This window comes from Sceloporus undulatus, chromosome 3 (genome assembly GCF_019175285.1).
Source record: "Sceloporus undulatus isolate JIND9_A2432 ecotype Alabama chromosome 3, SceUnd_v1.1, whole genome shotgun sequence".
Classification (NCBI taxonomy): Eukaryota; Metazoa; Chordata; class Lepidosauria; order Squamata; family Phrynosomatidae; genus Sceloporus; species Sceloporus undulatus.
This window is the reverse complement of record NC_056524.1, coordinates 192,030,354-192,056,905: the sequence shown is the minus strand read 5'-3', so window position 1 is coordinate 192,056,905 and position 26,552 is coordinate 192,030,354. Positions and strand designations below refer to the sequence as shown.

Below are 26,552 nucleotides of genomic sequence, written 5' to 3'. Positions count from 1 at the left end.
GAAAGTCTCACATTGTGGAAATTTAAGTGCACTTAAATCTACCACGAAATATTTTTCCAAATAACACTTTCAAGATATGGAATAAAAGGAGAGATAGGCTTATAATGGCATCTTCATCATTGATCCGAACTGCATGTCATCCCTTATTTTATCATCAAGATAAATTTAATTTATTTAAAATCTGGAAACAAAAATGACTATATAGGTATATAGGTTACTAGACTTTTATACAAAAGCTAAACATATGTCCAGTAAACAAATCCAAGATTAATTAAACCAGCAATTAAACCTGAAATTAAACCAATATGGATTCAAATATTTCCGGTACTCCATTTTATCTCCAGAACAGAAATAAAAATAGAGGTGTAACAAACATTAAAGGTTTAGTGTAAAAAATCTATACAGTAGTCAGTTGATTGAATCAACATACCCAGACTGTGAGGACGTCAAGAAAGTATGGGATACTGATCTACATACAAATGCAGCAAATGTTAAATGGAAAACATTGTGGAAACATGAATAAAATCTGTATCTTCCCATAATCTCAAAATGATATGAATGATCCGACAGAAATTTTTAAAGCTTTTTTTCAACATGGTTTCCATTTATTAACTTCATCAATGACAGTGAGGAGTTTCCACCTTCTCTATGATCACAATTGAACCGATGAATTGATGTTTTAGTTGAGTGGTAAATGTATTGTTATGTTCTCATTCTGTGAACCTATGAACCAATGGTTTCATATAAACCTTGAAGCTCTTACTTTTGGGGCAAGTAATATACAATGCCTGGTGAGTTTCCTATTTGTTCAGTTAAAAAATACAGTAGTTACATTATGCTGCTATGTCATATTGTTAATAACTTAAGAAAAATAAAATAAAAAGAAAGAAGCTCAATTTAGCCATTCTGTTTACACAGTTAACAATTTCATGGAGGGTCTTCAGCTCAAACACATACACCATAGGCTAGTCTACACAATTTTATGACATGAATTGCTGCATATTTTCACACATTGACCAACAATTGCACCAATTCCTGTGCAATTGACATTTATTCACCCAAAATTGTAGGGGGGGGGGCACAAAAAGCCCCAATTCCTCCGAATTGCATGTGGCCAGATCACAGTATGTTCAGTTTGAATGCGGAGTATTTTCCGGGTGTAGACAAGCCCATAATGTAGCCCTCCTTCCGTCCAGGTGTTGGTGGCATACAGTATCTATAAAGTTGTATCTGCTCTATGCCCGTAGTATCCCACTAAGCCTAAATGGAGCTGTGCTGTTATATCTGTTTTGTTTCATTGTGCTGCCACTGTGAACTGCCATATGGAGTTGGTACATAGTGGCTGGCCTTATGAATGCTTTGGTCGTGTTAGTGTGGCAATTTATGATCTCCTAAAAATCTCTGGAAACTGGCAATTGAGGCAGGTTATAGCTAGCTGCAGTTACTACTTTGTATTCACATGATCAGTCGCCATCTGCTTCCCCCTTGGCCCACTCAAATAGGAACATGTGGTGGTTACATCCTGTCAAAAAGGTTGTATGGATCAACCCTTCGACATTATCACAATGATATGCCTTCATCCCTTCATAGTTCTTTCTGCTTTCACAAATCCCCACTTTCTTGTTTTTCTTTTAGTAAATGTTTGTTTGTTTATTTTAAAATTATTATGCAAAGTAAAATTATAAGGCTCTCAGTTACAGATTATGATGTTCTAACATTCCAGCATTAAAGAATAAGGAAATAAAAAAAGATCAATAATTACTCATAAATTTCTAAATATCTGAATTATATGTGCATTTGTAAATTGTGCTATTATATCTTTTTTTTTTAAATGTTGCAAACATGGTTAAATCTTCTACCCATTGGATCACAGGTGGGGATGTACAGTGTGTCCACGTCATACATGGGCACGCCTTACACAGCTTCCAGCATATGCTGGAAGCAGCGCCAGAAAAAATCCTGGTGCGCCCTGGAATAAGTAATGGCACAGCCTGCACCGCGCTGCAGGCACGAATCCCATTACTTATAATGAGGCTTGAGCATACGTGTTTTTTCCCTTACATGGGGGATCCGGAACAGGTCCCCCACATAAGGGAAGGGCCCACTGTATTCTCTTTACAGCACTTCAGTTTCAGTCTTTGAGCAGGCAAAAGGCCATGAATGATCCATTTCTACTTAACATGTGTTAAGTTCCAGGACATGGATAAATAGGTTATAAGAATATGTACATCCCTAAATATTAGAAAAACTTTCTAGCACCAAATTTATTTGTGTACTTGAGGCAACTTTGAGACATTCCCCATGTATATGGGTTAATGGTAATAGCTTCTATTTCTTGAAGGAGTCAAATTTACTTTCCAGAAAATAAAGCATCCTTATTTTATCAATGATGTTCATTGAATTTATGATTTAGCTGCTTTATTCTCTGAGGATAAACAAGGAACATTTTTTACTCTCCTTGGGGATTTATTTAATTGAACTGCTTTGAAAACAAATAATTGAATACAAAAACTAAAATGCCTTCAAGTTATTTTCTGACTGATTGTAACCCTAAGAAAATTCTGTCTCAGGTTTTTGAGGCTGAAAGTGTGTGATTCCCTCAGGGTCACCCAGTGAGTTTCCATGGCCAAGTGGGAAACTGAACCCTGATCTCCAGAGTCATAGTCCAACGCTCAAACCCCTACACCACACTGGCTCAGAAAAATATAATATATAGTTAACAGATCTCTAGGATGGCTTAACATTGTGAGGGCATGAGACTACAGTGCTATATGTATTTACAGTTACCCCTCCGTTTTCACGAACTCGAGATCTGTGGTTTTGATTATTCACTGAGGGGCAACCTCCATTAAAGTTAATGGTGCATGCGCCCATGACACATGCACATGGCTGCATGCAGGAGCACATGACCATTCAAAGTTACGGGGCTTGAATATACGTGAATTTCCAAATTCACAGGGGGGAGGGGGGTTCTGGAACAAATCCCCCGCAAATTTGGATGGAGGACTTTACATGTGTTTAAATGCCACTAAATACAGTGGGACGTACGTCTGCAGACCAAACTAGATGATACTTAAAAATGTAGTTAGATGCTATGTCTGCTTTTTCCTTATTACTTAAGAATAAGCACAGAATCTAATAGGGGCTTAGCAAGTTTACCTAGAAGTAAGCCTCACAAAGTTCAGTGGGACTCCTTCCCAAGGAAATAAGCATCAAACTACAACTTTAATAATAAAGACACTAACATTAACTGGAGAATAGGAACCAGATAGTTTTCTGTTTACCTTGCTCTCACCCTATGAAGCCATGTGTATTTACTCTAAAGCACATGGGACAGGTTTGGAATAACTGAGGTTCTCAGTTGCTGCAGGAATCTGGCCTTGCTCCCAAACAACAGGATAACTTTATTTTCATCTTTTAAAAAATCATGATACACTTCCATTTTATAGAGGAGAAACTTGAGCAAGAATCCTTCCCCAGTGATCGTTATCTCAACTTTATTAACTTTTTTTATGTTTGTCAGCAATTTGACAGAGCCAGATTCTTAATGATTTAGCCATGTTGTTAACTGTCATCTGTCAACTGGAAGCCACAACAAAGGAGTTGCAAGATAGTTATAAGTTGATATTCTCCTCTAGGCTTTCTGCCAACTCTTTCCCAGCATCCTCATTTTACAAGTACAGTGGCTTGCTGCCCAGCCCATGTTGTTTGAGCATTCTGGTAGGTTTGAGGATGCTTCCTTCTCAGGTATGCTGAAGAAAAAGAAATGGTGAACACTATGTGTTAACAGGTCAAAATATGCTCTCGGAGATCTCCCAAGCTTGGAAAAGTTACTTTGGGAGAGCTATAACTTCTCCCAAAGTAACTTTTCCAAGATCTGTAGGTCTCTAAAGCTTACTGACTTTGGCAAGCATTTCTATATATGGTTACTTGGACTGGAGGAAAAGTGGCAATGGGGGAAGGGAGAGCTCTAGATTGGTATTTTCTGACACTTAAGTTATTTATTTATTTATTTTGAAGAAAACAATTGTTTTGTTTTCTGAATATTTCCACTGGAGGAAGGGGAACAGATAAGCCCATTTGTTAGCTATGTGGTCTACCTGTGGTAAAGCATGACATGTTAATGTATATTATAGGCAATTTAATGTGATAACATTTTGGAATTTATATTTTGTCTCCATGGGGGTTTATTTATTTATTTACTCATCTTTATTTCTGCGCATCACTAAAACTTTGGGATATATGTTTTGGATCCAGATTTGATCATCCTTAGAATATGCCCACCACCAAAACAGCTTTCCTCGATGGGACTTAGAACTTGTCTGCATGGCCCAAAAGGCTGCCCCCTCCCCCCCATTCTGACATCATGCTATTCGAACAACACATGGCCAAAACCCAAGTTCTGATTCAGGCAGTCCAGATGGCATCCAGCACACCCCACATCAGAACTGAGGCAAAATAACGTTAAAATGCATTTTAAAAACATACCTTTTGTTCTGAATCAAGAGGATTTGGAGCTCTCCATTTCCATGGACTGGCAGCTATTTGCATGGACATCCTGCTATGCCATCTGGCCCATCGACAACTACCATGAGTCATTTGTTCTGAGGTCATCATGAGGCGCCCATTGCTGGGTGTCTCGTTCTGACCTCAGAAACAAGTGACCCACTGCAGCAATAGAGGACACCTATGCAGACAGCCACTACAGTGTGGGGACAGAGTTCAAGGTAATGGGAGGGGGGGGGGAACAGTGCAACTGCAGGTCCAGACAAGGCCCTGGTTATGATTAAGGCCCATTATTTTTCTAAGTCTAATCTAAGGCTGGGTGAATCCAACTCTATGAATGAATTTAGAAAATTGGACAGTGGTTTCTTTCTTTTCTTTTTTTTTTAAAGAGCCCTAGAATGATGAGAATTTTGGAATTGTTGGGACACCACACTAGTGTAAAAGTAGTCACAATGGGCCCATACAGACAGACCAAAATAAAGCTGCTTTGGGTCACTTTGGAGGTATGCTGTTTAAATGATGGATGCATCCTAAGAAGCCACAAGCTACACCAAAGCCATGCTTCAGTCCTTAGGTTTTGGCATGGTTTCCGGCCTCTTAGGATGCATGCATCATTCAAAAAGCATACCTCCCAAGTGACCCAAAACAGCTTTATTTTGGCCTGTCTGTACGGGCCCAATGTTTTACTTTCTCAGAGGTCACCTATAGTGCATCCAGTCATTCTGGAACCTCCTCCCCTTACAAGCACAACTCAACACGTCTCTAACCAGCTTCAAAGCCGAGTTAAAGACCATATTGTTTAGGGAAGCGTTCCCAGGAAGTCTGTGATTGTGTCCTAGTTGTTCTGATGCTTGACTCAATGTTGGATATTTGCTGTTTTAACTTGTTCTTATGATGTTTTTAATTTGTTGTTTTAACTTTTAGATTGTGTGCCATAGGCAGGCTTTTTATATATTCTTGATTTTACTTGGTTTTGTACAGCGCCATGTAGATTTACGGCACTTTATAAATAAAGCTAATAATAATAATAATAATAATAATAATAATAATAATAATTCTGCAAGCACTCATACCACTCCCTCTCACACTTTTGAGTTGGTATATGGGGAGCTAGTGGACCATTGTGTAACAGGAAGACTCAAGGCTGCAATGTCTGTGACTGAGGCAGCAGTGCAGTTATGGGATCCAGCAACACTACCTTACATTTATAAAAGTGTGTAAGATTCTGGTTTATGTCATACTTAGAGTACACCTACTATAATCAATGAGACTTAATATCATTCATTATTAATTTAGATCTCATTGGGCTAAATTGTGAAATACTACATCCAACCTGAAAACTGTGTTTAGAAGGTGTTTCCAGACCCAGTTCTGGGGAATTATTGCAAACCTGTAATTGGGGGATGGATTGCCCTCCAGTTCTGTCCAGTTCCATCACCCATTCCACCATTAGGGGTCTACTATTCGATTATTTTCAGACCCATTATTTTCAGTAGGTCTGCCCTAAGACTGGATCCAGGCTATTGAATTTAGGGCTCAATGTATATAGTTAAACACAGAGTATAGAATATAGTTTAAAAGAGTGTTTGAACTGGCCATATGATTTAAATGTGATGGCATGGGCCTGGAACAGATGGGCCTTTGAGGCACCCTCATCACGTGCGAGGGTTGCCTGGTGGGCAAAGCGCCCACATGCCCGGCAGCCCTTGCACGTGACAAGGGCGTCGCAGCTGCCACGTAACAGTGATGTCGCAGATGGGGCGGCACAGCTGCGACATCATCGTAACATCTCTCACGCTTTGCAGTGGTGCAGCGATGCCGCAAAGAGGGGCCACTTCCAGGTGCTCCTTTTTTGCTCTGCAGGAGAACCACACAATTTGGTTGCTGCAGTGCTCCTGCGGAGCAAAGAGAGGCGCCGGGGAGGCGCCTCTTTCTGGCGGTGTATACCCCGCTATTATTAACTAATTAAAAGTGTGCTAAATTATCTTAAAACATGCAGAACTGAATCACTTTCTATCCTGGGTGGCAAACACATGGATACTTAACTGCAGAGTTGTTTGTGAAAAGAGATTTGGCTAATACTCAAGAGGTAGGGACACACCTTTTTGCAATTTAAATTTTGCTGCTTGAAGAAGAATGTAGAGCTTGTTAACTGAATTAGCTTACTGATCCTAATGGGGGAATTATTATGGGGCCTGTCTGAAAACATCTGTGATGGAAACAAGGGTGACCTTTACATCAACTAGCCAGCACAAAGAGCACAAATATTTCCATATCAGCTGAAAGTGAATGAGATGAATGGTCCTTAACTACTACTATGCAGTGATCATAAGGCAGATGAATGGAACTTCTTGTATTGCACAGTGTATGAAAAGAAATGTGTTTGAAAGGTCCTTAAAATGCCACAAAGCAATTTGGTTTAGATGCTTATAAGGTGAGGTGGACAAACTTTTGGTGCATTTTCTGACTCTCTAATGGACCATCACTTTATATATTTCCTTTGCAACCATTCTCAATGTTTCAGTCATATGAATGGAAAAATTTTATTGTGAAAAATCCCAAGGAAGTAATTCTTGGCATCATGACTCAGATGATGGACAGCACAGTGATGTTTTCTTCCAGTCTTTATGTTTTAACTTGCTGCTGTTACCTCAAAAGGTGTGCTGGGCTTATCTGTAGTATAAACACCCTGCTTCTTTTAAAGGAATGTGGTTTTGAAATTTTACTGAAGAAGTATGACATATTTTCAAAATAAAGCAGTCAAGTCTCAGATTTTTATCTCCTGCTGTGAAGTAAAACAAATGCTTCAGTACGACAACAATCATTTTTTCCCATTGAATTAAAAAATTAAATGCGATTGGCATGGGAACCATTTATTCTTGTCATTTGCTTGCAGAGTTCTGGCATCTCACTAAACCCTGATGTGTAAAAAGGAAAGAAAACACATTCCTTTGAACATTGGACTTTATTTTTTAGCTCTGCAAAGGAAATTGCAAAACAAACAGCAGATTACCAGATGGGCCTATGTATCAACAATAATAAAAAAAGAAAGAAAATTGAGCTCAAGGTTAAAGGATACTAGGATATGACTGCTACAATGTCCTAACTCTGAACTTGCTCCTTTAAATTGAGGAGGGTCACTGTCAATCCCACCCTGTGTCTCACTTCAAGGCACCCTGTTTGGAATTTTATATATGTGTGATGCACACACCATGAGTTTTTCCTTATTATATATTGAAAATGCATGTGACCCTCTAATCAGACAAGAACGCCCCCATAGCAGCTTAGGAAAATCGGACATAGAAGAATCTATACCCACGGGTTTACAACCTGAAAGGCACAACTGAAAAGGAAAAGAGATTAGGCGTGAAGAAGAAAGGAGCAAACCTAAATCCTAGATTCTTAATTAGCATGTTCATCAAGCAGTAATTCAGCAGCTCATGGAGCTGGATCTAAGCACAATGAAAATGCTGCTGCTTTCTTTGCCTGGATGGATCAAATAAGAAAGACTGTGCAGTAGGAGCTTCACAGGGATGCTGTTATAGGACAAGACTGAATGTCAGATACAGTAAACGCTCAACATTTGCAGTGGTGCAGGACCCCTGTGATAATGGAAAAAACACAAATAAAAAAAACACTTTTTAAAAAACCTGAGAGCACCTAAAATGCATTCTAGGTTCTCCAGCTCAATTCTGTGACCAACATCCAGCAGAAGTTGACCATTGTACTGGAAGACCAACAAATGCCTAAAGAAGTGTTTTCTCTAGGAATCTCTAGGGCTTCCAGTGTGACTTTTGGTCAACTTCTGGTAGAATTGCATTGGGGGGCCAAGAGATTCATAGAGAGAACATATTAAATCCACAAATAATCAAATTTGCAAAAGTCAAAGCTGCAAATATGGAGGGCCAACTGTCGTTTCAAAATAGGACCATGACTTTTGGGACAGCTTTGCATAGATCTCTAACATGGATGTTATTTAGCATGGCCCTCTACTGTCAATACAACCATAAATATACTCAGGGTTTTTGGCATGTCTGTGTAGCCTTCCTGCCTCCTTGAAAATCAGTGTATAGAGGAAAAAGCAATAGGTGTATTCCATCTTTCACACCACTTCTAGATCCATTTCCAACTCTCTAGCCTAGGAATTCAGTAGCCAAAAAAAGATTACAGATGTTGTGGTTTGGTTTTGATTTTTCTACTACAGTAGTTGGCTCTGTATGTTCTGGGGTTTTGTGAGTGGCCTTAACTTCAAAGTAAACTGAAGCATTGTGCATTTGCTCAGTTTCCTGTTAATTACTTTTGCTTTTGTTAACTTTCTGTAACTAGAGATCTGGGTGACGCATCCCTACAGCTCACCCAGAGCATTCCTGGGCTGAAGGAAGGAGTGGTCTTTGCTGTTATTCAGGGTTTGGTTTGACATGTTTCCCTAGGTTGAGGGACAGGCAGGTGAGCAAGGTGGGGCTCTGATGTCAAGTGGTGAATGCATTCCATTTTAGTATAAATTTTAAAGCTGAGCTTATTTCAGAATTGCGGTTTCTCATATTCTAATCAGTTTTAGCATGAGGAGAAAACAAGGAAATGAAAAACATTGAAAAGAAACATCCAAGTCATCTGAAAATTAAAATCAACCATACAGTTGAATTAAAGAAGAACTCCTTAGATATCTCCTTTAAACCTCAGACTAAAACTGGAGCAGATTCTCTGCCCCAATGACATTGGAACCCCCACCTCCTCTGGGGACAGGGTAGAGGAGGAAGGAGTTGAATCCTGCCTATCAAAAGCTCCAGCTATTTCACCCAAACTATACCCTTAATAATCCCTGTCTCCCTCACCCCCACTCCATGACAGAGATCAGTAGGGTGGGAGTTGCAGGTCCTAATGCGGTTGCAGGGAGGGGGAAATCCTAGGTCATCTCCCCCTAGTTTGGACCTCTGTCTCTGGCTTTGGAGATGAGCAGTCATCGATTTCCTCGGCCCCCTGCAACACCATCCCAGGCACCTTTGGGTTGCATCTTTAGAAAGAAAAGGGTGGCAGATCATGTGTGGCAACAGTAAGCAAACTTGGCATCGGCACCTGGACTAGCACTGGTAGTCTTTCTCTCTTCTTATTTGTAGAAATGTTTTATAGGTGGGGAGAAGCTAGCCAAGCTTATACTTGGTTACAGATTTTTTTACTACAATTTTTTTTTGTTATTTTCACTGTAATAATATATTAGTCTTTTCTACTATAAAGTGGTGCTTTCTCTCAAATAAATGTGTTTTGTGTCAAGCGCTGTAGTCATGCTCATGTCATAATTTAAATGAGTTCAAATTGCAAACCTGTTAATGGTCAGGGTAGCATTGCTTTGTGGGTTTTTTCTTTTAACGCCAGGGCTGGCAGAAATGGTATTTGTTTGCTTCACTGAATCAGGACTGAATAAGAAGTTATAAAGCAATGCATTGAGGGGGAGGGATAAGTTAACATGTGTGTTGTACATAACTGTCCATATCTTCTTTCCTGACCCTCATAAGACCATTAAGCTCTGTGTCTAAAATTACCTTGCTGCACCACTGACAATCAGCATATTTATTTATTATCTGAAGAGTTCATCTGAGTGACCCAGTTATACAAGCAACCATATAAGGTGGGAACTCAGTATCATAGCGCAACTTCCCTGAGATAGGAATATGTGAAAATTAAAACCTGGGCTCTCAGGATAATTTTTGCTGCAGGAATGTTCTTGCTCCCTCCTCCCATATTGTATTCTTGTGTGAGTAGATCATGCACATAAGCAGTTAAATGCATAGATGTGTATGACTGACTTTAACAAGGCAGGGAGAGAGATATGCCAGGAGGTTAATGTTTTTTAAACCCAATGAAGAGAAGGTAGATCAGACTCATCTGAAACAACCTAATGTCCTTCTCCCTTAAACACTGATGTTTGTAGAATCATAGAAGCATAGAATCATAGATTTGGACAAGCTTGCTCCATCCTTAGTGTGACACCTCTTCTAATACTTAACCATCTCTTTTTCAGGCTAAACATACCCAGATCCCTAAGTCTTTCCTCATAAGGCATGATTTCTAGGCCCTTCACCATTTTGGTGGCCCTCCTTTGAACACACTCCAGTTTGTCAACATCCTTTTTGAATTGTGGTGCACAGAATTGGACACAGTATTCCAGGTGAGGCCTTCCCAAGGCAGAAGAGAGTAGCACTTGAAAAGCTTCACAAAAAGCTAAGAGGGCTTATTGGGACATAGAATCATAGAGTTGGAAGAGACCACAAGGGCCATCCAGTCCAACCCCCTGCCATGCAGGAAATCCAAATCAAAGCATCCCCGACAGATAGCCATCTAGCCTCTGCTTAAAGACCTCCAAGGAAGGAGACTCCACTACACTCCGTGGGAGTTTGTTCCACTGTCGAACAGCCCTTACTGCCAGGAAATTCTTTCTAATGTTGAGGTGGAATCTCTTTTCCTGTAGCTTGCATCCATTGTTCTGGGTCCTGTTCTCTGGAGCAGCAGAAAACAAGCTTGTTCCCTCCTCAATATGACATCCTTTCAAATATTTAAACAGGGCTATCATATCACCTCTTAACCTTCTCTTCTCCAGGCTAAACAACCCCAGCTCCCTGAGTCATTCCTCATAGGGCATGGTTTCCAGACCTTTCACCATTTTAGTCGGCCTCCTTTGGACACGCTCCAGTTTCTCAATGTCCTTTTTAAATTGTGGTGCCCAGAACTGAACACAATACTCCAGGTGGGGCCTGACCAAAGCAGAATACAGTGGCACTATTACTTCCCTTGATCTAGACACTATACTTTTATTGATGCAGCCTAAAATTGCATTGGCCTTTTTAGCTGCCGCATTGCACTGTACACTCATGTTTAACTTGTGGTCTACTTGGACTCCCAGGTCCCTTTCACATGTAGTCTCATTCAGCCAGTTGTCCCCCATCCTATATCTGTGCTTTTTATTTTTCTGCCCTAAGTGCAGTACCTTACATTTCTCCGTGTTGAATTTCATTTTGTTAGCTTTGGCCCAGCTTTGTAGTCTATTCAGGTCATTTTGAATTTTGATCCTGTCCTCTGGGGTATTAGCTATTCCTCCTAATTTGGTGTCATCTGAAAATTTGATAAGTATGCTCCCAATTCTGTCATCCAGGTCATTGATAAAGATGTTGAATAACACTGGGCGCAAGACAGAGCCCTGTGGGACCCACTGGTCACTTCGCTTAGTGAGAAGGTTCAGGAATTCTGTGTTTTGGCTGAAACTCCCAACCTTGGCCTGTATCATCACTATCACTTCTTCAGTAATAAAAACATTTTCCTTTTAATTCTATCAGTTCCTTTAGTCTAAGTGCTTCACAAGGGATACACCATACTTTCTCATTGGCTCAGTTCATGATGCTATTTCTGCATGCCACAAGCACCCCCCAGGCCTCTGTTTATTGCCTAGGTCCACGCAAGGATGTGAATGCATCAAGTCACTTTCTGGCCTAAATTTCACTTTCTTTTACCAGTTTGTAGCCTTCTATATCTCAATCTTTAAAAATTTTGTGTCTGCATGCCAGTTGGTCTGTTTCTCCATCCATCTTGACATGTATCTTGTTCCAGCAAGTATCCACCTGTCTGGCTACCTGTCTGCCCATGGCAGGGATAGATAAGGTGCAACTCTTAAGCAGTTTTTGCAGTTTTGATCTTTCTAGGCTCCTTTACCCCTCTTTTTTGACCAAATAAAAAATGAATTGCCTATGCTGAAAGCTTTCAGGAATGGCACTTCACTTTTTCAATACGTCACAGGGTCCCCCTTACAATGAATGTATACTTGTTTTTCCAAACCTAAAGCAACATTTTAACCACTTCTGGTTTGCTGTTTACTTTGTGCTTTTTTACACAATGGTAGTGTCTGTGGCCCCTGAAGGAACCCAAGAACAGAAAACTGGTCTTTCAGCCCTGCCAGAATCACCCATTCTGCATACAACCAAAGATGGATAGTGTTAAGAGGTTTTCTAAGTAATTTAATTCATATGAGAAAGTAAGTGAAGATAGAGTTTGCTTCATGTGACTGTATCATTGCTTGACAAACGTACTCATAAATCAATATCTTCTGGCAACTGATATTTTTATAATTGTCTATGTCTGTGGACAACTGATAAAGAATAACCCCCTCAGGGGTTTTGCTAGGAATTTAATGCACACAGGACACTCCTACAGTTAAAGGATTTCAGAAATATGATCAGAAGAGAAGAAACCCTTGGTAGTGTTGCCTCAAGAACTAAAGCACAGACCTTGTTCTGACAAGTTACCTATTGAATCGTGCAAGTGGTAGCTGTAGCCAACATAACATCCCTTGGGAAATGAGTATTCACAGGCTGAGGAAATATTCTACAGTAAATATATTCTTGCCTTTTACACACTTGAAAAGAGGAAATGGAGAGTGGTTGAAGATGCATTACTGTGTTCTCATGCCCATCCCTGAAGTCTTTAAAGTGTTGAACCAAAGTCCTAGGATGCACATCCAGTTCTGATTCCCATTATGGATGAGCCCCAAACCCTTTGCCTACCTTCTGGAACATTTGATCAGAAACTTCTGATCAAAATACAGTTTGAACTTTACATCCAAAAGTAGAGATTGGAGGGGGAGCAGAACAAATGCAGAGAATGAACAAGGGACAAAAAGAGGAAGCTTTAGCCTTGGATCCACAATGCTGCAGTTAAACTGGCGTGACGTTCACAGGGCATACCTAGACAAAGTTTAGTCATATACATGAAAACAATCAATTTATAATGCTCCAATGAAGGGTGTATTTGGGCACTTCACTATATAAAAGTTACATCCTATACTCTCATTTAGGGCTGTCCTTCCAAATGTTGTTGGGCAACATTTCCCATCATCTCTGAGGCCTGTGCTGGCTAGGGAGTTGCAGTTCTATAACATATAAATAGCCGCGTAGTTCCCCAGCCCTGCTATAAGTGCAGGTTATCATCACAGAAAGGGCCCAGAAAATTTCCAAATCTTTTATTCAACTATGTTCAATTACATGGAATTTGTTGTTCAGTTACACAGAATTCTGTTTGGAAAAGTTACTTTCATGGATTATAACTCCTGGCTGGGGAATTGTGGGAGCTGTAGTCAAAAAAAATGTAATATACTCAAGCTCTGCATAAATTGCCCAGACATTGACTTATAGTGAACGGAGTTAAGTAATGGCTGGTGCACACATGACATACAAGCAGTCCCAACAGTCACCAAGCAGGCATTTGCATGGTCCAGTGTGTCATTTGGCTGGAGAATCACAAGCATGATCACTTTTTCCACTTTTCAGGTGTTAGAAAAGGGGGGAGGATTAAATCAATGTGACAATGAGCACAAGGTTTGGCTGCTATTCATTTTTACCATTGTCCTACCCATACATTATCCTTATGCCTGACAAGCGATTGGCACTGTTTGGGTTGGCAGAAACCTGGGAATGTTGTAGCTTCCAAATAGTGAGATTATATTGATCATCATTCTTTATATGCACAATTCCTTACTCCACTTACGCTTTCCTTTTGTCTCCTTTTGTCTCCTCTGTAGGCCTTGTGATGAACAACACCCAGAAGTGACTGCAGATGGCTATGTGAACAACCTTGCAGAAGCTGTAGATGTAATTCTAAAGCAACTGCATAAATAAAGGCGCCTCTGATTGTAACAGAAAGCTGAAACATGCCTAATTGAACATGTGGACATTTCTGTACACCTTTAAAAATTTATCTTCTCTCAGCTTTGATGCAGTAGCCACTCACAGTATATATGTGCCTCAAAAGACTAGCTCTTCTAACAAGTAGCTCATACTGAGTAGCTAAAATACTAGTCATTGTCAAGCAAACAACAAGGAAAAAAATTGAAGACTGATGTGTTCTATGCCCTCCCTCCCCAAATCTTTTCAGTCTTAACTGTCTGGTTGGGTACATCTAACCATATTATTTCACTGGGACCTATTTCTTCTCCTGTTTTGTTTTTGGAACACAATTCAGAGGAAGTGGTCATTTTGTCTCTAGGCTAATCTCCTAAAGAAGTTAGTGCCAAATTTGTCTAGATCTTAATTGAAACATGACTAACTTGCATCCCTATGGCTTTGCTGACATTTGGAAAGTTCAGAGTTTCATGCACAGATTCCCACTCAAAACTGGAGAAAAAGCATTGTCCTAAAAATGAAGAGAGATATGTTAGCAAGGCTGTTTTGCCAGCAACCTCATTACATCCAGCCCCACACGATTTTTTCCAGGATGTTCTGGATCATACAAATTTGCAGCAAAAACTGATTCCGCGCTATTCTAATGGTTGCACATTGTAGCAGCAACAAGAGCTCTCCTCCCCACTTCTGGAAGAGTTAAGAATGTGTCTTTTAAAAATCTGTTTTAATAAGCCAGTCGTAGAAACATAATGCAAAGCATTTAACCATTTTTTAAAAGTTGCATGCAACCTTTCTGAAGTATAGTAGGAGGGACAACTCAGGTGTCTGAGACAGCATTTGATTCACTGCTATGGACATCTGTTATTTCAGTTGCAAAACTAGGCTCAAAGACCCACTGTGGGTTTTCTTTTTATAACACATCTGTCTTCTTTAATCTTAAAAATGAGCACTTGTTCTCAGACAACTGAGTGGGTTGTTTCAAAGCTAGTCCGTGTGATTATTCAGGCTGCTTTCAAAAAGTCTTGGACATGTAACTGCTATGAACCAGGGTAGATCTGTGCCCAACATTTCTGAGGAATGTTTCCCCCTGTATTTGCATTCTTGACAATGTTGATGTGTTGAGATTGCTTCATCTTCCACCACTACCCTGAGAAACACAGCTATTTTTATGTTTACTCTCATTGTCTTGGAAAGAGCTCAGGCTCCCATGACTACTCTGCTTCTGTCCTCATCACATTGCTTTTGTCCTCTAAGAATAGCTGTGCATGTTGAGAGCTATCTTGTGATGGCTGAATAGCGAGCTGAAAGAACTGGTGTCGGGTTTCTTGGGTTCAGAGCCAAATGATTATACCCTCTGTTGCTGCTGCAGCTTTAAAGTCATCTTGGATTAAGAAAGAGATAATAACATAATTTTGGCTTTCCTTAGCATTGAATCACAAGCGTACTGCACCTCCTCTTTTTTGCCATTTCAGCATGCTCTTGGATGGCATTTGAAATGAAAATCAGTTGACTGGAATAGCAACACTCCTTCCATCTTCATTTCTGGACTATTTATGATCTGTAGTGGACAGATTTGGGTGTCTATTTGATCCTCATTTCATATCAAATCCTCTTTTCTTATGTGTTAAGAGACCAGAATTCTCTTAGTGATTTAACATTTGTATTTTGGGGAGATATTGAAGAAGGGGAGATACTGTACCTCACCCCATATCTAAGATGTGGAACAGCAGTCAAAGGGCTGAAGGGAACAGCTCTGCCTCTCAGACATCAGTTGGTTCTCCTTCTCCAGCTGCACAAGGACACTCAGGATGCAGTGGGATGAGACCCCACAGATGAATGATGGATGAGGGGACAGAGTTGTACCTGTAAGACTGCAGGCTGCTGTTGTGCAACCAGGAATGAAGTGTGGAAGAGGGAGCAGGCTCCCCACTTAAGCAACAGTGTGAGCATACTGTCAAAGACATCAGATCTCAGCCTGTTGAATCTGATCCTTTAGTAATTTGGAGGTCCATAAATCCTTCTGTGTAAGGATTTATTTTTTGACATGAACTGTTGGGTCATGTGAGTTCTTACATGCAGCCTGAAGTGATACAATGCAGAGAGTTATGACTTATAGTGATGTGTGCAAAATTAGGCCATTGTTCCCTGCCCCCATTTTCCTTCTGTCGTCAAAAATATACCAATGTACATTGTCTACATTCATACCTAAAACATTTCTATTTGCTGCATGCCTATTTCTTTGTTAACTTTTCCCACCCATTTTCTTTCTGTACCTAAACTGTATTTCCAAATGTTTTCAAGTTAACCGACTGGTTACAAAATGAGCAAGTCATATATAAAGAACAAGCAGGATTCAGAAGTGGAAGTATTTCCAAATGCTTGAGTGAAGTTTTTAAGTTACTGCAATATTGGAAATTTGGGCAACAGAGGAAAAATCTGTTATCCAGAATTCGGGGGGGGGGGGGCAGTGACCTTATTTTGCTCTCCTACCATCACTGTTGCAGACATAGGTTTATGGCCTCAGTGGTGAATATAATACATCACCAGGGTTTGGGTTCTGGGCCTCTCAACAGATAGGAAAAAACATGGGAGCTCAAGCTCGTATTAGTTGATGAGTTGCAACATGCACAAACCCGCATCAGCATGCCCATGGGAGTGTGCTGCCATTGGTTAATATAGGGTAGAGCAATGCACAGGAGCTCCAGTCCATGGATTTCTAACCTGCCAATATCACGGGCTCACTGTGTGACCATAGTTTTGATGTGATGATTTGTAAATGGCAAGGTAAGTCTTTATTGGGCCCTGGAGCAACTCATTTCCTCACAAGTGCTAAATCTGTTGTGATGAACACAACAATTAGCAATTATATATTTTTTAAAAATAACTAAAGAACAGGTGGTGGTGGTGTGCCTTTAGGTTGTTCCTAATTTACCAGAGGACCTAATCCATGTTAAGACTCTGGAGGGAGGTAGGAGGGCTTTAACCAATGGGTGGAGCACCTTTTCTACTTTGTGGACTAAATTCCAGTTTGGGAAGCATCTGTATGTCCAGCAGTGGGTGGGTCTAAGTGTACAAGGTGGAACCAAAACAATGTGGGCAGGGCCAGGTAGACTCCTTAGCAATATGGATAATTTCAACCTATGTAAGTACACCACAGCCAAATTGTATATCTTCCATTTGAAGAGTGAACCTTAGTACAACAGCTCTCCTGACTGCAAAGCAGAGCTCAGTTCTGTGCTAGGTCATCTTCAGCCACTGATCTGCTGACTCAAGGTAACAGGAGAGGAAGCCTTCACACCAGAGGTGGAACATCCACTGACTGCATCCAGTCAGGTCCCCCATCCCATGCTTTCTCTTTCACTGGATCTAGATCAGAGCCGCAACACCTGCTGTTTGCTTTTGGAGGAATAGATGCAAATTCCTGATCCAGATTGGCACAGCATCAAGGACCATAAAATTAAAGCTTTCAGATTTCCCACCATAATCCCAATCTAAAAAGGGCCTCTGGCATTTGCTATTTACTCTTTTAGAAAGCATTTATGTAGTTACTAACTGCATGGATTATAGTCATACACTGAGTTTTGCCCTAAGGTGAATTACAAAACAATACAGTAGTATGCAAAGTAAGTGCATAATATTGATGTTCTTTTGGATTGATACTTCAGGTGCCTTCAGAGGTGGTTTCAGGTTTCTCATAATAATCCCTAAATGTGTTTGTGTGTCTTCTATTGACAGTTGCCTGAAGTGGCAGTTGGTTTTATCACAACAAAACATAAATTCTGTTACAGATATAGTCATAATAGCATTGATCTGCAGTAACATGTCTGGCTTTACTTTTTGTAGCAGGTTAATTTAACAAATAAAGATATGTGGTTTATGATTCCCTCTAATGAGATCAGATTTCTGTTTTGCTTTCCTTTACTTATTCACAAAAGTTTGCATTGCATGCATAATACTGTGTATGTGTTTTCTATTAATGTATCTTTTTAGCTCATTTGAGCCTGTCTGAACTAGGGATGTGAAAATCTCTCAATCTTGATTCAGTTCCATTTCTTTGAATCCCTCCTACTTTCTCATCTCATTCTACATTTACATCGTGGCAAAAACCTCTGGGTGTATGTGCCTTCAAGTTGCCTGTCAATTTATGGTGACCCCATGAATTTCACAGGGGTTTGCTAGTACCTCCCTCTGAAATACAGCCTACCCTGATACTTTTCCCCCCGAAATGGAGATATATACAAATTTTCTGTGTGCATTTTGCTTATGTACATATTTTGTATACACATAACATAATATATTCATTCCTCCATTGACAAAAAGAGGAGTGAAAGTCATACAACTCTCTAGAAGTTGTTGAATTATAAATCCCAGCATTCCTTAATATTGGCTATGTTGGCTATGAGAGTTGAAGGCCAAAAACATGTGAAGAACCACATGATTCCCACTAAAGCATGATACATGTGTATTTTTCAGTTATGTTCATTTTCACTCAATCACATATAGTTCTGTGCCATCTCCCCCCCCCCCCCCCCCCCCACGAAATGTACCATAGGTTTCACAGGAGTGTATATTACCCCATGCAAGCCATGCTTTGTCTTGCATTGAGTCTCAGCAGGTACAAAATGGATACTTTCATCAAAAATCTCAATTCCAGCAAGATTTGTTTCCACCTCTTGTCTCAACCCCATAAGGTTCAATCCTTGTCAGCGATTGCACACTTAGCTCTGCAATTTTCTTTCATTTGCCCTCTGCCATAAAAATGCTGACTTGCCATACTGCCATGCCACCCTCCTGGCTTGGCTTGGCTTGTGTGACTTCTCTGCCCCTGCTCTTTATCCCCATCCCGCATTTCTAAACAAATGCTGTTTTGCAGAATAGTTTGTCTGTGCTGGCTACTGCAGTCAGTCTCAATTATTGACCATCTCTGCAGGCTTGGTGCAGTTGTTTTAGAAAAAGCCTTCATTTTGTACTCTCTTTCACCATACATTGAAGATTAAGAGACTTACTGGCCAGTGGGAAAGGGGCTCTTCATAAAAGTTAAGCAGGGCATGCCAAGGCCCTGAACTATACCAAATTTAAGGAACCATTTAGTGAATGAATTTAATGAGAGCCAGCATGCTATAGTGGTTTGAGTGTTGGACTAGGACTCTGGGAGACCATGGGGCAGTACAGATGGGCAAATGGAAACCACCCCTTCCTGCCCCAGGTCGGTGCCGAAGCAGCCACACACTGCAGCATCAACCTGCTCCCTAAAAGAAGCTTCTCTGAGCAGCTTCCTGGAAGGGGTGTAACAGGCGTGCTTGTGTGCCATGGTAATGCCCTTTCTGGCCAGTGTCTTTTGGGCAATGCGCACCATGGACATCATCATGGCGTGCGTCATGGATGGGGTTTCCTGGTCCGTGTCCAGGCCAGCATAAAGTGCCTGTCTGTCAAGCCCCTTAGTCATGGAAACCCACTGGGTAACCTTGAGCAAATCACACTCATAAATGACTGCATAAACATCTTTCAATAAATTTTGTCAAGAAAATTCTAGGATAGGGTTGCCATAACTCAGTCAATGTGAAGTCGTATCACAACAAAAATGAATTTAGCACTAGATTATTGCTTTGTTGTTGTTGTTTTAATGGGCATGCTCTTCTAGACCAATAAGCTATATTTTCAAAGTTGTGAATGGATCATAGCCCAAACTGGGAGACCAATACACATGATCCACAATACACTGATCAGCCAGAATCTTCTATGGTAATCATGAATGTGTAATCTGAAGTTATGTACTTCTGATTGTAATATACAGTGAACCATTGGTATCTGCTGAGGTTTGGTTCCAGGACCCCCTGTGAATATCAAAATCCATGGATGCTTAAGTCTCATTAAATGCAATGGTATATAAAATGTAAACTGGTGTCCCTTATATAAAATGGCAAAATCAAGGTTTACTTTTTGTAATTCATGTATTTTTTGAATATTTTCAAGCCATGGATGGTTGAATCCATGGAGGAAGAATCCTTTTATATGGAGGGCCAACTGTTTTCACAATCCTTATATTATGGTGCTTATACATAGTATCTCCTATACAGGATTCCAGCTGGTATCTTCATATATGTTTGCACCACATTGATACAAAATCATTCCAGAACAAGATGATCTTGGAAGCTGTTTTTAGTCACGTGTAAATTCTGCATAAAGCAGATAGCTGTGACTAAAGTGAGCCCAGACTTCTCAGATTTGATGGCTACCTCTTCTGTTCGGACTTGTTTGGATTATATTTGTATTGTAAAGCATTTCTTGGTTTGAGCAACATATTGTACCAGTTACAATTGAAGAGGATTGTAGCTAGGCTCATGGAAATAGTAAATAAAGCTTTTCAGAGCACAGGATTAAACAGATGCTAATGAAAAGAACACCATCTGATTATTCCACTTGTTATCTGGTCCATTTTTGGCTGTACCCTCTCTCAGTGTAAGAGGTCACTCAAACATCTGTGCATTTTCCTTATATTCCTTATGCTATTTGCACACAGACACTTTTGATGTTTCAAAGCTTCTTAAATGTATTTTCCATCTTCCTCTTTGCCAAGGATATTTTTATTCTGTTCCTTTTTTTCAAAGCACTCCTTTTTTTATGGAATGAAGTTGAACCTGTGGCGGAGGGGAGGGTGATTGAGGATTTATTTTTGCACTAGACTTTTATGAGCATGGGTGTGTATGAGAGATTCTTTGCCTTTTAGCCTCGGCTGGAGACAGCTAAGAAGGAAGAAGAGAATGGTTAAATTTGACTGCTGAAGTTTCTGAATTCTGCAAGAAGGTGGATGGATGAGGAATAAGCTCAAGTAAGGGCTCATCCAGATGAACTGGAAACACCAGAACATCTCTGGTTTTGTTTCTGTCCTTTCAAAATAATAATAATAATAATAATAATAATAATAATAATAATAATAATAAATAATAATAATAATAGACTTTTTATTCTTACTTTTCAGAATACATCATTCAATCTACCCAAATGATTTACCCCAAATTCCCCCAGGCTTGCTGTTTACATCTTCAAGGGCCAAAATCTCAAATCAGGTCTAGATTGTCTTCATGATATCGAGACCAAATTTGTGGCTTCTTCCCCCAATTCACATTTAAATAATTTACTTTTTGTTGCGGTTTTTCAGCTCTGTTCACAGCAACAAGAGCAACTGTCTTTTTACTTGCAGTGCTTGCAAACCACCATGGCATCACTAGGGGGATGCAAGGGGTTCAGATTGCTCCAGATGACACCCCAAGAGGAGGTGACACTATAGCAATAGCAAGTACATTTCTGTACTGCTTATCAGTGCACTTAAGCACTCCCTAAGCGGTTTATAACATGTAAACTAACACTCAAATGTCTGCATTTTGACAGAAACAGGCCTTGAAGAGATTGTGTGAGTGGGGTGAGGCTCAGTTGGAGGAGAAAGTAGCAGCCCCTGTTTTTTTTTAAAAAAGAAAATTAAAATTTCAAATATATATATATATGTGTGTGTGTGTGTGTGTATATAAACTTGACATTTTACTGAATGTAAAAAGCACATGAAACTATGCATATGTAAACACATTTAAGCTGTGTGCATGATATTGTAGTGTAAAAGTATAATTTTAATTGTGCTAGCTGTTTATGTCACAACTATTACTACGATATATGGGAATTATGATTTATAAGTAATATCAGTCCAAAAAACATTACACAGCATTCTGTATAGTGTATATGGAAAGAGGTCAATGGCAGGTGACACCATGAGTTACTGCACCAAGTGACACCAACCCTAGTGATGCCACTGACTATGCATGCAAGTTACTCCCAAGTTGGGCCGAGGTGCCCAACATTGCTGGCATGGCTGGGTGCCTTGGTCTAACATCAGCAGAGTGGCTGGACAACAAACGAGAGCCACATGGTAAGGCAGCTGCCTGTTGTTGCCTGCGAGAGCAGAAAACCTGCAGCAAAAGAGAACAGGTAAGGGCAAATTTGGGGTGAGAATACTCCGGTGAAGCCTGGAGTAATCTGACATGTGTAGACCCACACCAGGTCGGTTTAACCCAGCAATTCCTGAAATGAAATGCACCTCTCCATGGTGGTCTGAGTTATCCTGGAACCATCTTAAGATGGCTGCTGCCATGAAACGTGACTGTTTCCTGGATAGCATAGTCAAAAGAGAACACGCAAGGGCAAGACAGATACTAACAACAAACTTTATAACCTACTTTGCTACACTTTCAGTTCTTATGAGCCCTGATATACTGATTAGAATAAGAAATTAGAAAATTAGTAAACAGGTTATTATTATTATTATTATTATTATTATTATTATTATTTTAGCCCAGTCATATAGTAATTTGAAGTTCCTGTGAACCAATTGAGAAGGCTCCTTGGTTCCCTAGATGTGAAGGCACTTGCATACTTCATTAGTAATTTGAGAAGATATTTGAGTCATGCTTCCTCTTTTACTGTAACACTGGACTTTGCTAAGTTTATCTTTAAGCCAGTGTACCACTGGAATGTCTCAAGAATAGATCCCAGTGCACAGCAGCTTTGGGGAGAAAGAATCTATTATAAATAGCATTAAGTCATCTGCATAATCTTTATGTTTATGCTTTGCGCCTGATGTTTTTACCTCATGAAGCTCTTCAGCATCCCAAAGTAATCCAGCTAGTGTTTCTAAGGCTACATTGAGCAGAAGCAGTCATCATGGAAAACCCTGTCTTGGTCCCTGCTTAGTGTAAATGGATTTGAATCGACAACATTTACAAAGACCTTAACGCATGAGATTGTACTGTATATAGTTCACTTATAGTAGAGGTAAATCCATCACCCATTGTGTTATGTTCCATGATCTTCAGACGACATCTGCCAATTTCCTGTTGGACATGAAGCCTATTTGGCCACTTTTGACTGGTTATAAATTTATTCAGCCTGCTAAATAATATGATTATCAGGGATTTTCATGCCCTGATTCAATTGATCAGTCAGGCTTTACTTGTATGCCATCTCTTTCTGGCCTGGGTATTTTTACTATTGTGGTTTATTTGCAAAGATGGAGACAGGTTTCCCAACAAGGGTATAATTAAAGTGTGTCTTAAGTTGGGAGATGAATTCATGGCCAAAGGTTTTATAACATTTGCCCATGAACCCACTGTACTTGGAGACTTTCCTGATTTTAGATTTTTGTTAAGACATTTTTTCTTATTTCCTCACCTTTATATTCTTCAGTCATAGCATTAATTTTAATGATTCAATTAATCTGTCGATATTTGTGTTGCCATCCAACGCCAAACATAGGGAGTCACATAATATTTTTAAAATGTATTATTTCTTCAAAGGAAAAGACCAGAGACCCAGAGAATTCTTAATTGCTTTAATTCCTATTTTATAAATTGTGATTTGGTTTCTGCATTTCAGAATGGTGTGAAAGAGAAGGATGGCTAATTATCCAACCAGAAGCAAGCAGTCTTTATTTTTACATGCTTCATATTTATGTCATTATTGTTTGTTTTCTAGCTCTCTGTATTTCACTAAAATATGCTTGACTTCCAGAACATGTGCCAGATGGTAAGGCTTAATTTCTCAAAAATACGTGCACTTAGCAGGGGCTGAATTTTCTTTGGAAGCCTTTGACAGGGATTTTTCTATCAACTGGAGACCATAGTGGTGTCATCCAGGAAGAAAATTAACGATGCAATGCCCAGAAAATTAAAGATGCCGACCAGAATTCACCAACGCAGTTGTGAATGTGAATTTACATTCATAGCTATGTAGTATCTACCAATTCAGCTCACCCACCCCAATCCCTACTTACCAGGCATTCCCACTCCTTCCCTTGAATGACTGCCGGTGTGACATCCAAAAGCAGGTTCCCTATTGCAATTCCCTCTCATGCCAGAATTTCTTGCATGAAAGTTGGGTGGGATCATCAGTCAGCTGCTTCCTAACTGACAAGGGAAGAGACATCCATCAATTGCAGTGGCTGCTGCCTGGTTAATGGAGATAAGTAGGAAATTTCATGGTACCTATGTACTCCCTAAATTAAACTAAACTAAATTGGGTTGTGAATATGAACCAATATTAGTATCATGGTTCAGACATGGTCCTGCCGCACTTAATTGCTGTGCTTTAGCCTATGTGTGTTAATGCAGGATGATGGGGTATGTTATCCTACTGGTGATGCTAGGAAAAGATTGTACAGTTGACACTCCACAATTAAGGCTTTGACTTTTGTGGCTTTGACTATTTGCGGTTTTGATAAATATGGTCGCTCTATGTATCTCTAAGTCCTCCAACACAACTCTGCCAGAAGGTGACCATAGAGTTGTGCATTAGAACCTGGAAGTTTCTATAGAAAACACTTCTTTAGGCATTTGTAGGCCCCCCCCAACATGATTCTATGATCAACTTCTGACAGGTGTTGACCACAGAGTTGCACTGGAGGACCTGGAGATTCCTATGAAGGTGTTCTCTTACATAAAAAGAATAGTGGTGTTTTATTATTTGTGCTTTTTCCACATTCACAGGGGTCCTTCAGCCCTAACCCCAGCGAATATGGAGGGACCATTGTACATCAGTTGCAGCATGGAACAATGACCAGACATGTGGACAGGAAGTATAAGCTTCAAATTACTACAGCTGTTCTTAAGGAAACTTATAGCTTGGTGTGGGGGAAATGAAGGTGGAATAAGACCTGGAAATACAGTATGTTGTGAGTTAATGACAATAGCGTGAATCCTATGGCTGGTCCCAGCTTGAACAGATCAACTTGCGTGTTGAGTCACCAAACAAAAAATGATGCAGTAGGTCTGCTCTAGAGATGAAGAACCAGCAGGATTCAGCCTGATTTTCCATTGCTGTGTTAGAAAATACCAGCCGTGCCTTGGCCTCCATCTTATCTCTGCTCTAGGTGTTGGTAATAGCTTATTTTAAACTTGGGTTCTAACAACCCGAGACTCAAGAGGTTGTAATGTTTCCTGTGTACCTGAAAGCTGTGGCTGAATGTGCCCAATACATCTTATGAAGGAGGAATTGCTTTGGGAATCAATGGTGCTAAAACATTTTCTGTAAAGTAACACCTTTTGCTTCCCCAGTGCCCTTCAGATGCCGTAATAACTGAATATTAATGCCTTCACCACCTCCTAAATGAATATCGCATTGTGTGATGGGCTGCAATTTAGAGGGAAGGTTTACTAATACAGGGAGACCAAGTCTGGCTTGGGCATTTGTCAGAATAGCCAGGTTCCAAGTTTCTGAACGAAGAGGGTTTTTCAAGATATGAGTTATGAAGAAAAGTCCCCTGTCAGGAGTGTTTGAAGACATATTTGTAGCAGAAAGAATTAACTCACGGCACATAACCAGGTGGGAGCTGCTTAATAAAAAAACCTGTGTTTGCTACAGTCACACCTTGTCATGAGGTTTCATCTCCTAATCCTTTGCAGATGGTACCCCTGGAGATCATCTAGCTGAGCTGTCACCACCCACTGATTTTAACCCTTTAATCCAGTGATTCCCAAACTTTGGTTTTCCAGATGTTTGCCACATTAGGCACTTCTGATGCACACTGGGCAAGTCCTATTGAACTCCAGCACTTCCTAGCCATTCTTCAGATGCACAAAGGGAGTGCCCCATATGCACTGGTGCCCATTGCACATCAGGGCCATGGTGCATGTCACTCCACTGGCTACCCTTGTGCAACATATGGCCATACATTGTAATGCCATAGTGGCCTGTAGGTGAATACAGATCTGTGAATACAGATGTTGCAAAACTTCTCAGTTCTGTCCCCTACAAACTTAAGTAGACTTATAGATTCAAGATACATGCTGTTGTTAGTATAAATTAATTTGCAATTTTGAACATTAAAATGTGATGTAAACATGATTTTAAACAGGTAATAATTAATAAACACTTATCATATTTCATTTCTGAAGAACACATGTTTGACCCTGCTGTTTTATCATTTCATCATCCAGTTGTGGAAATCGAATAGATTTCAACATTTGGTTGTTGTGACTCTTATGAGACAGTTGGCTCTGTTATTCTCTTTCCTCCATGCACCATGCTCTTAAAGCGTTAAAGCAGATATTTGTGGCATTTGACTATTCTGTTTCTTACAAATATATCCTCTGTTAGTCTGGCCAGTGCAGAGAACCCACACAGTGCACACAGGCAGACTTTCTAGGGTTCTGTTCTTTGAATCTGAAAGCCTTGTTTTCCTTCAGCTTCCCAGAAGTACTTCCAGATGAACTAGCCTTTGTATGTGTCTTTAAACTCTCAATTTATGGATTTCATAGGGTTTTCTTAGGCAAGGAATACTCAGAGGTGGTTTTAGCAGTTCCTTCCTCTGAAATATAGCCTACAGGTCCTGCTACTCATTGGTGA

The 26,552-nt window shown here is 40.1% G+C and overlaps 1 protein-coding gene across 2 annotated transcripts in view; it reads left to right on the top strand.

Annotated features, from left to right (window-relative positions):
* The window catches only part of LOC121926633 (phospholysine phosphohistidine inorganic pyrophosphate phosphatase), a 195,064-nt gene extending 176,999 nt beyond the window's left edge, over positions 1 to 18,065 (top strand). For both annotated transcript variants that reach the window (XM_042459772.1, XM_042459773.1), the window contains one exon: positions 14,066 to 18,065. In XM_042459772.1, coding sequence (XP_042315706.1) covers positions 14,066 to 14,094 — 29 coding nt within the window. In that variant the 3' untranslated portion in view covers positions 14,095 to 18,065. The remainder of the gene's footprint in view (positions 1 to 14,065) is intronic.
* The last annotated feature ends 8,487 nt before the right edge of the window (positions 18,066 to 26,552 follow it).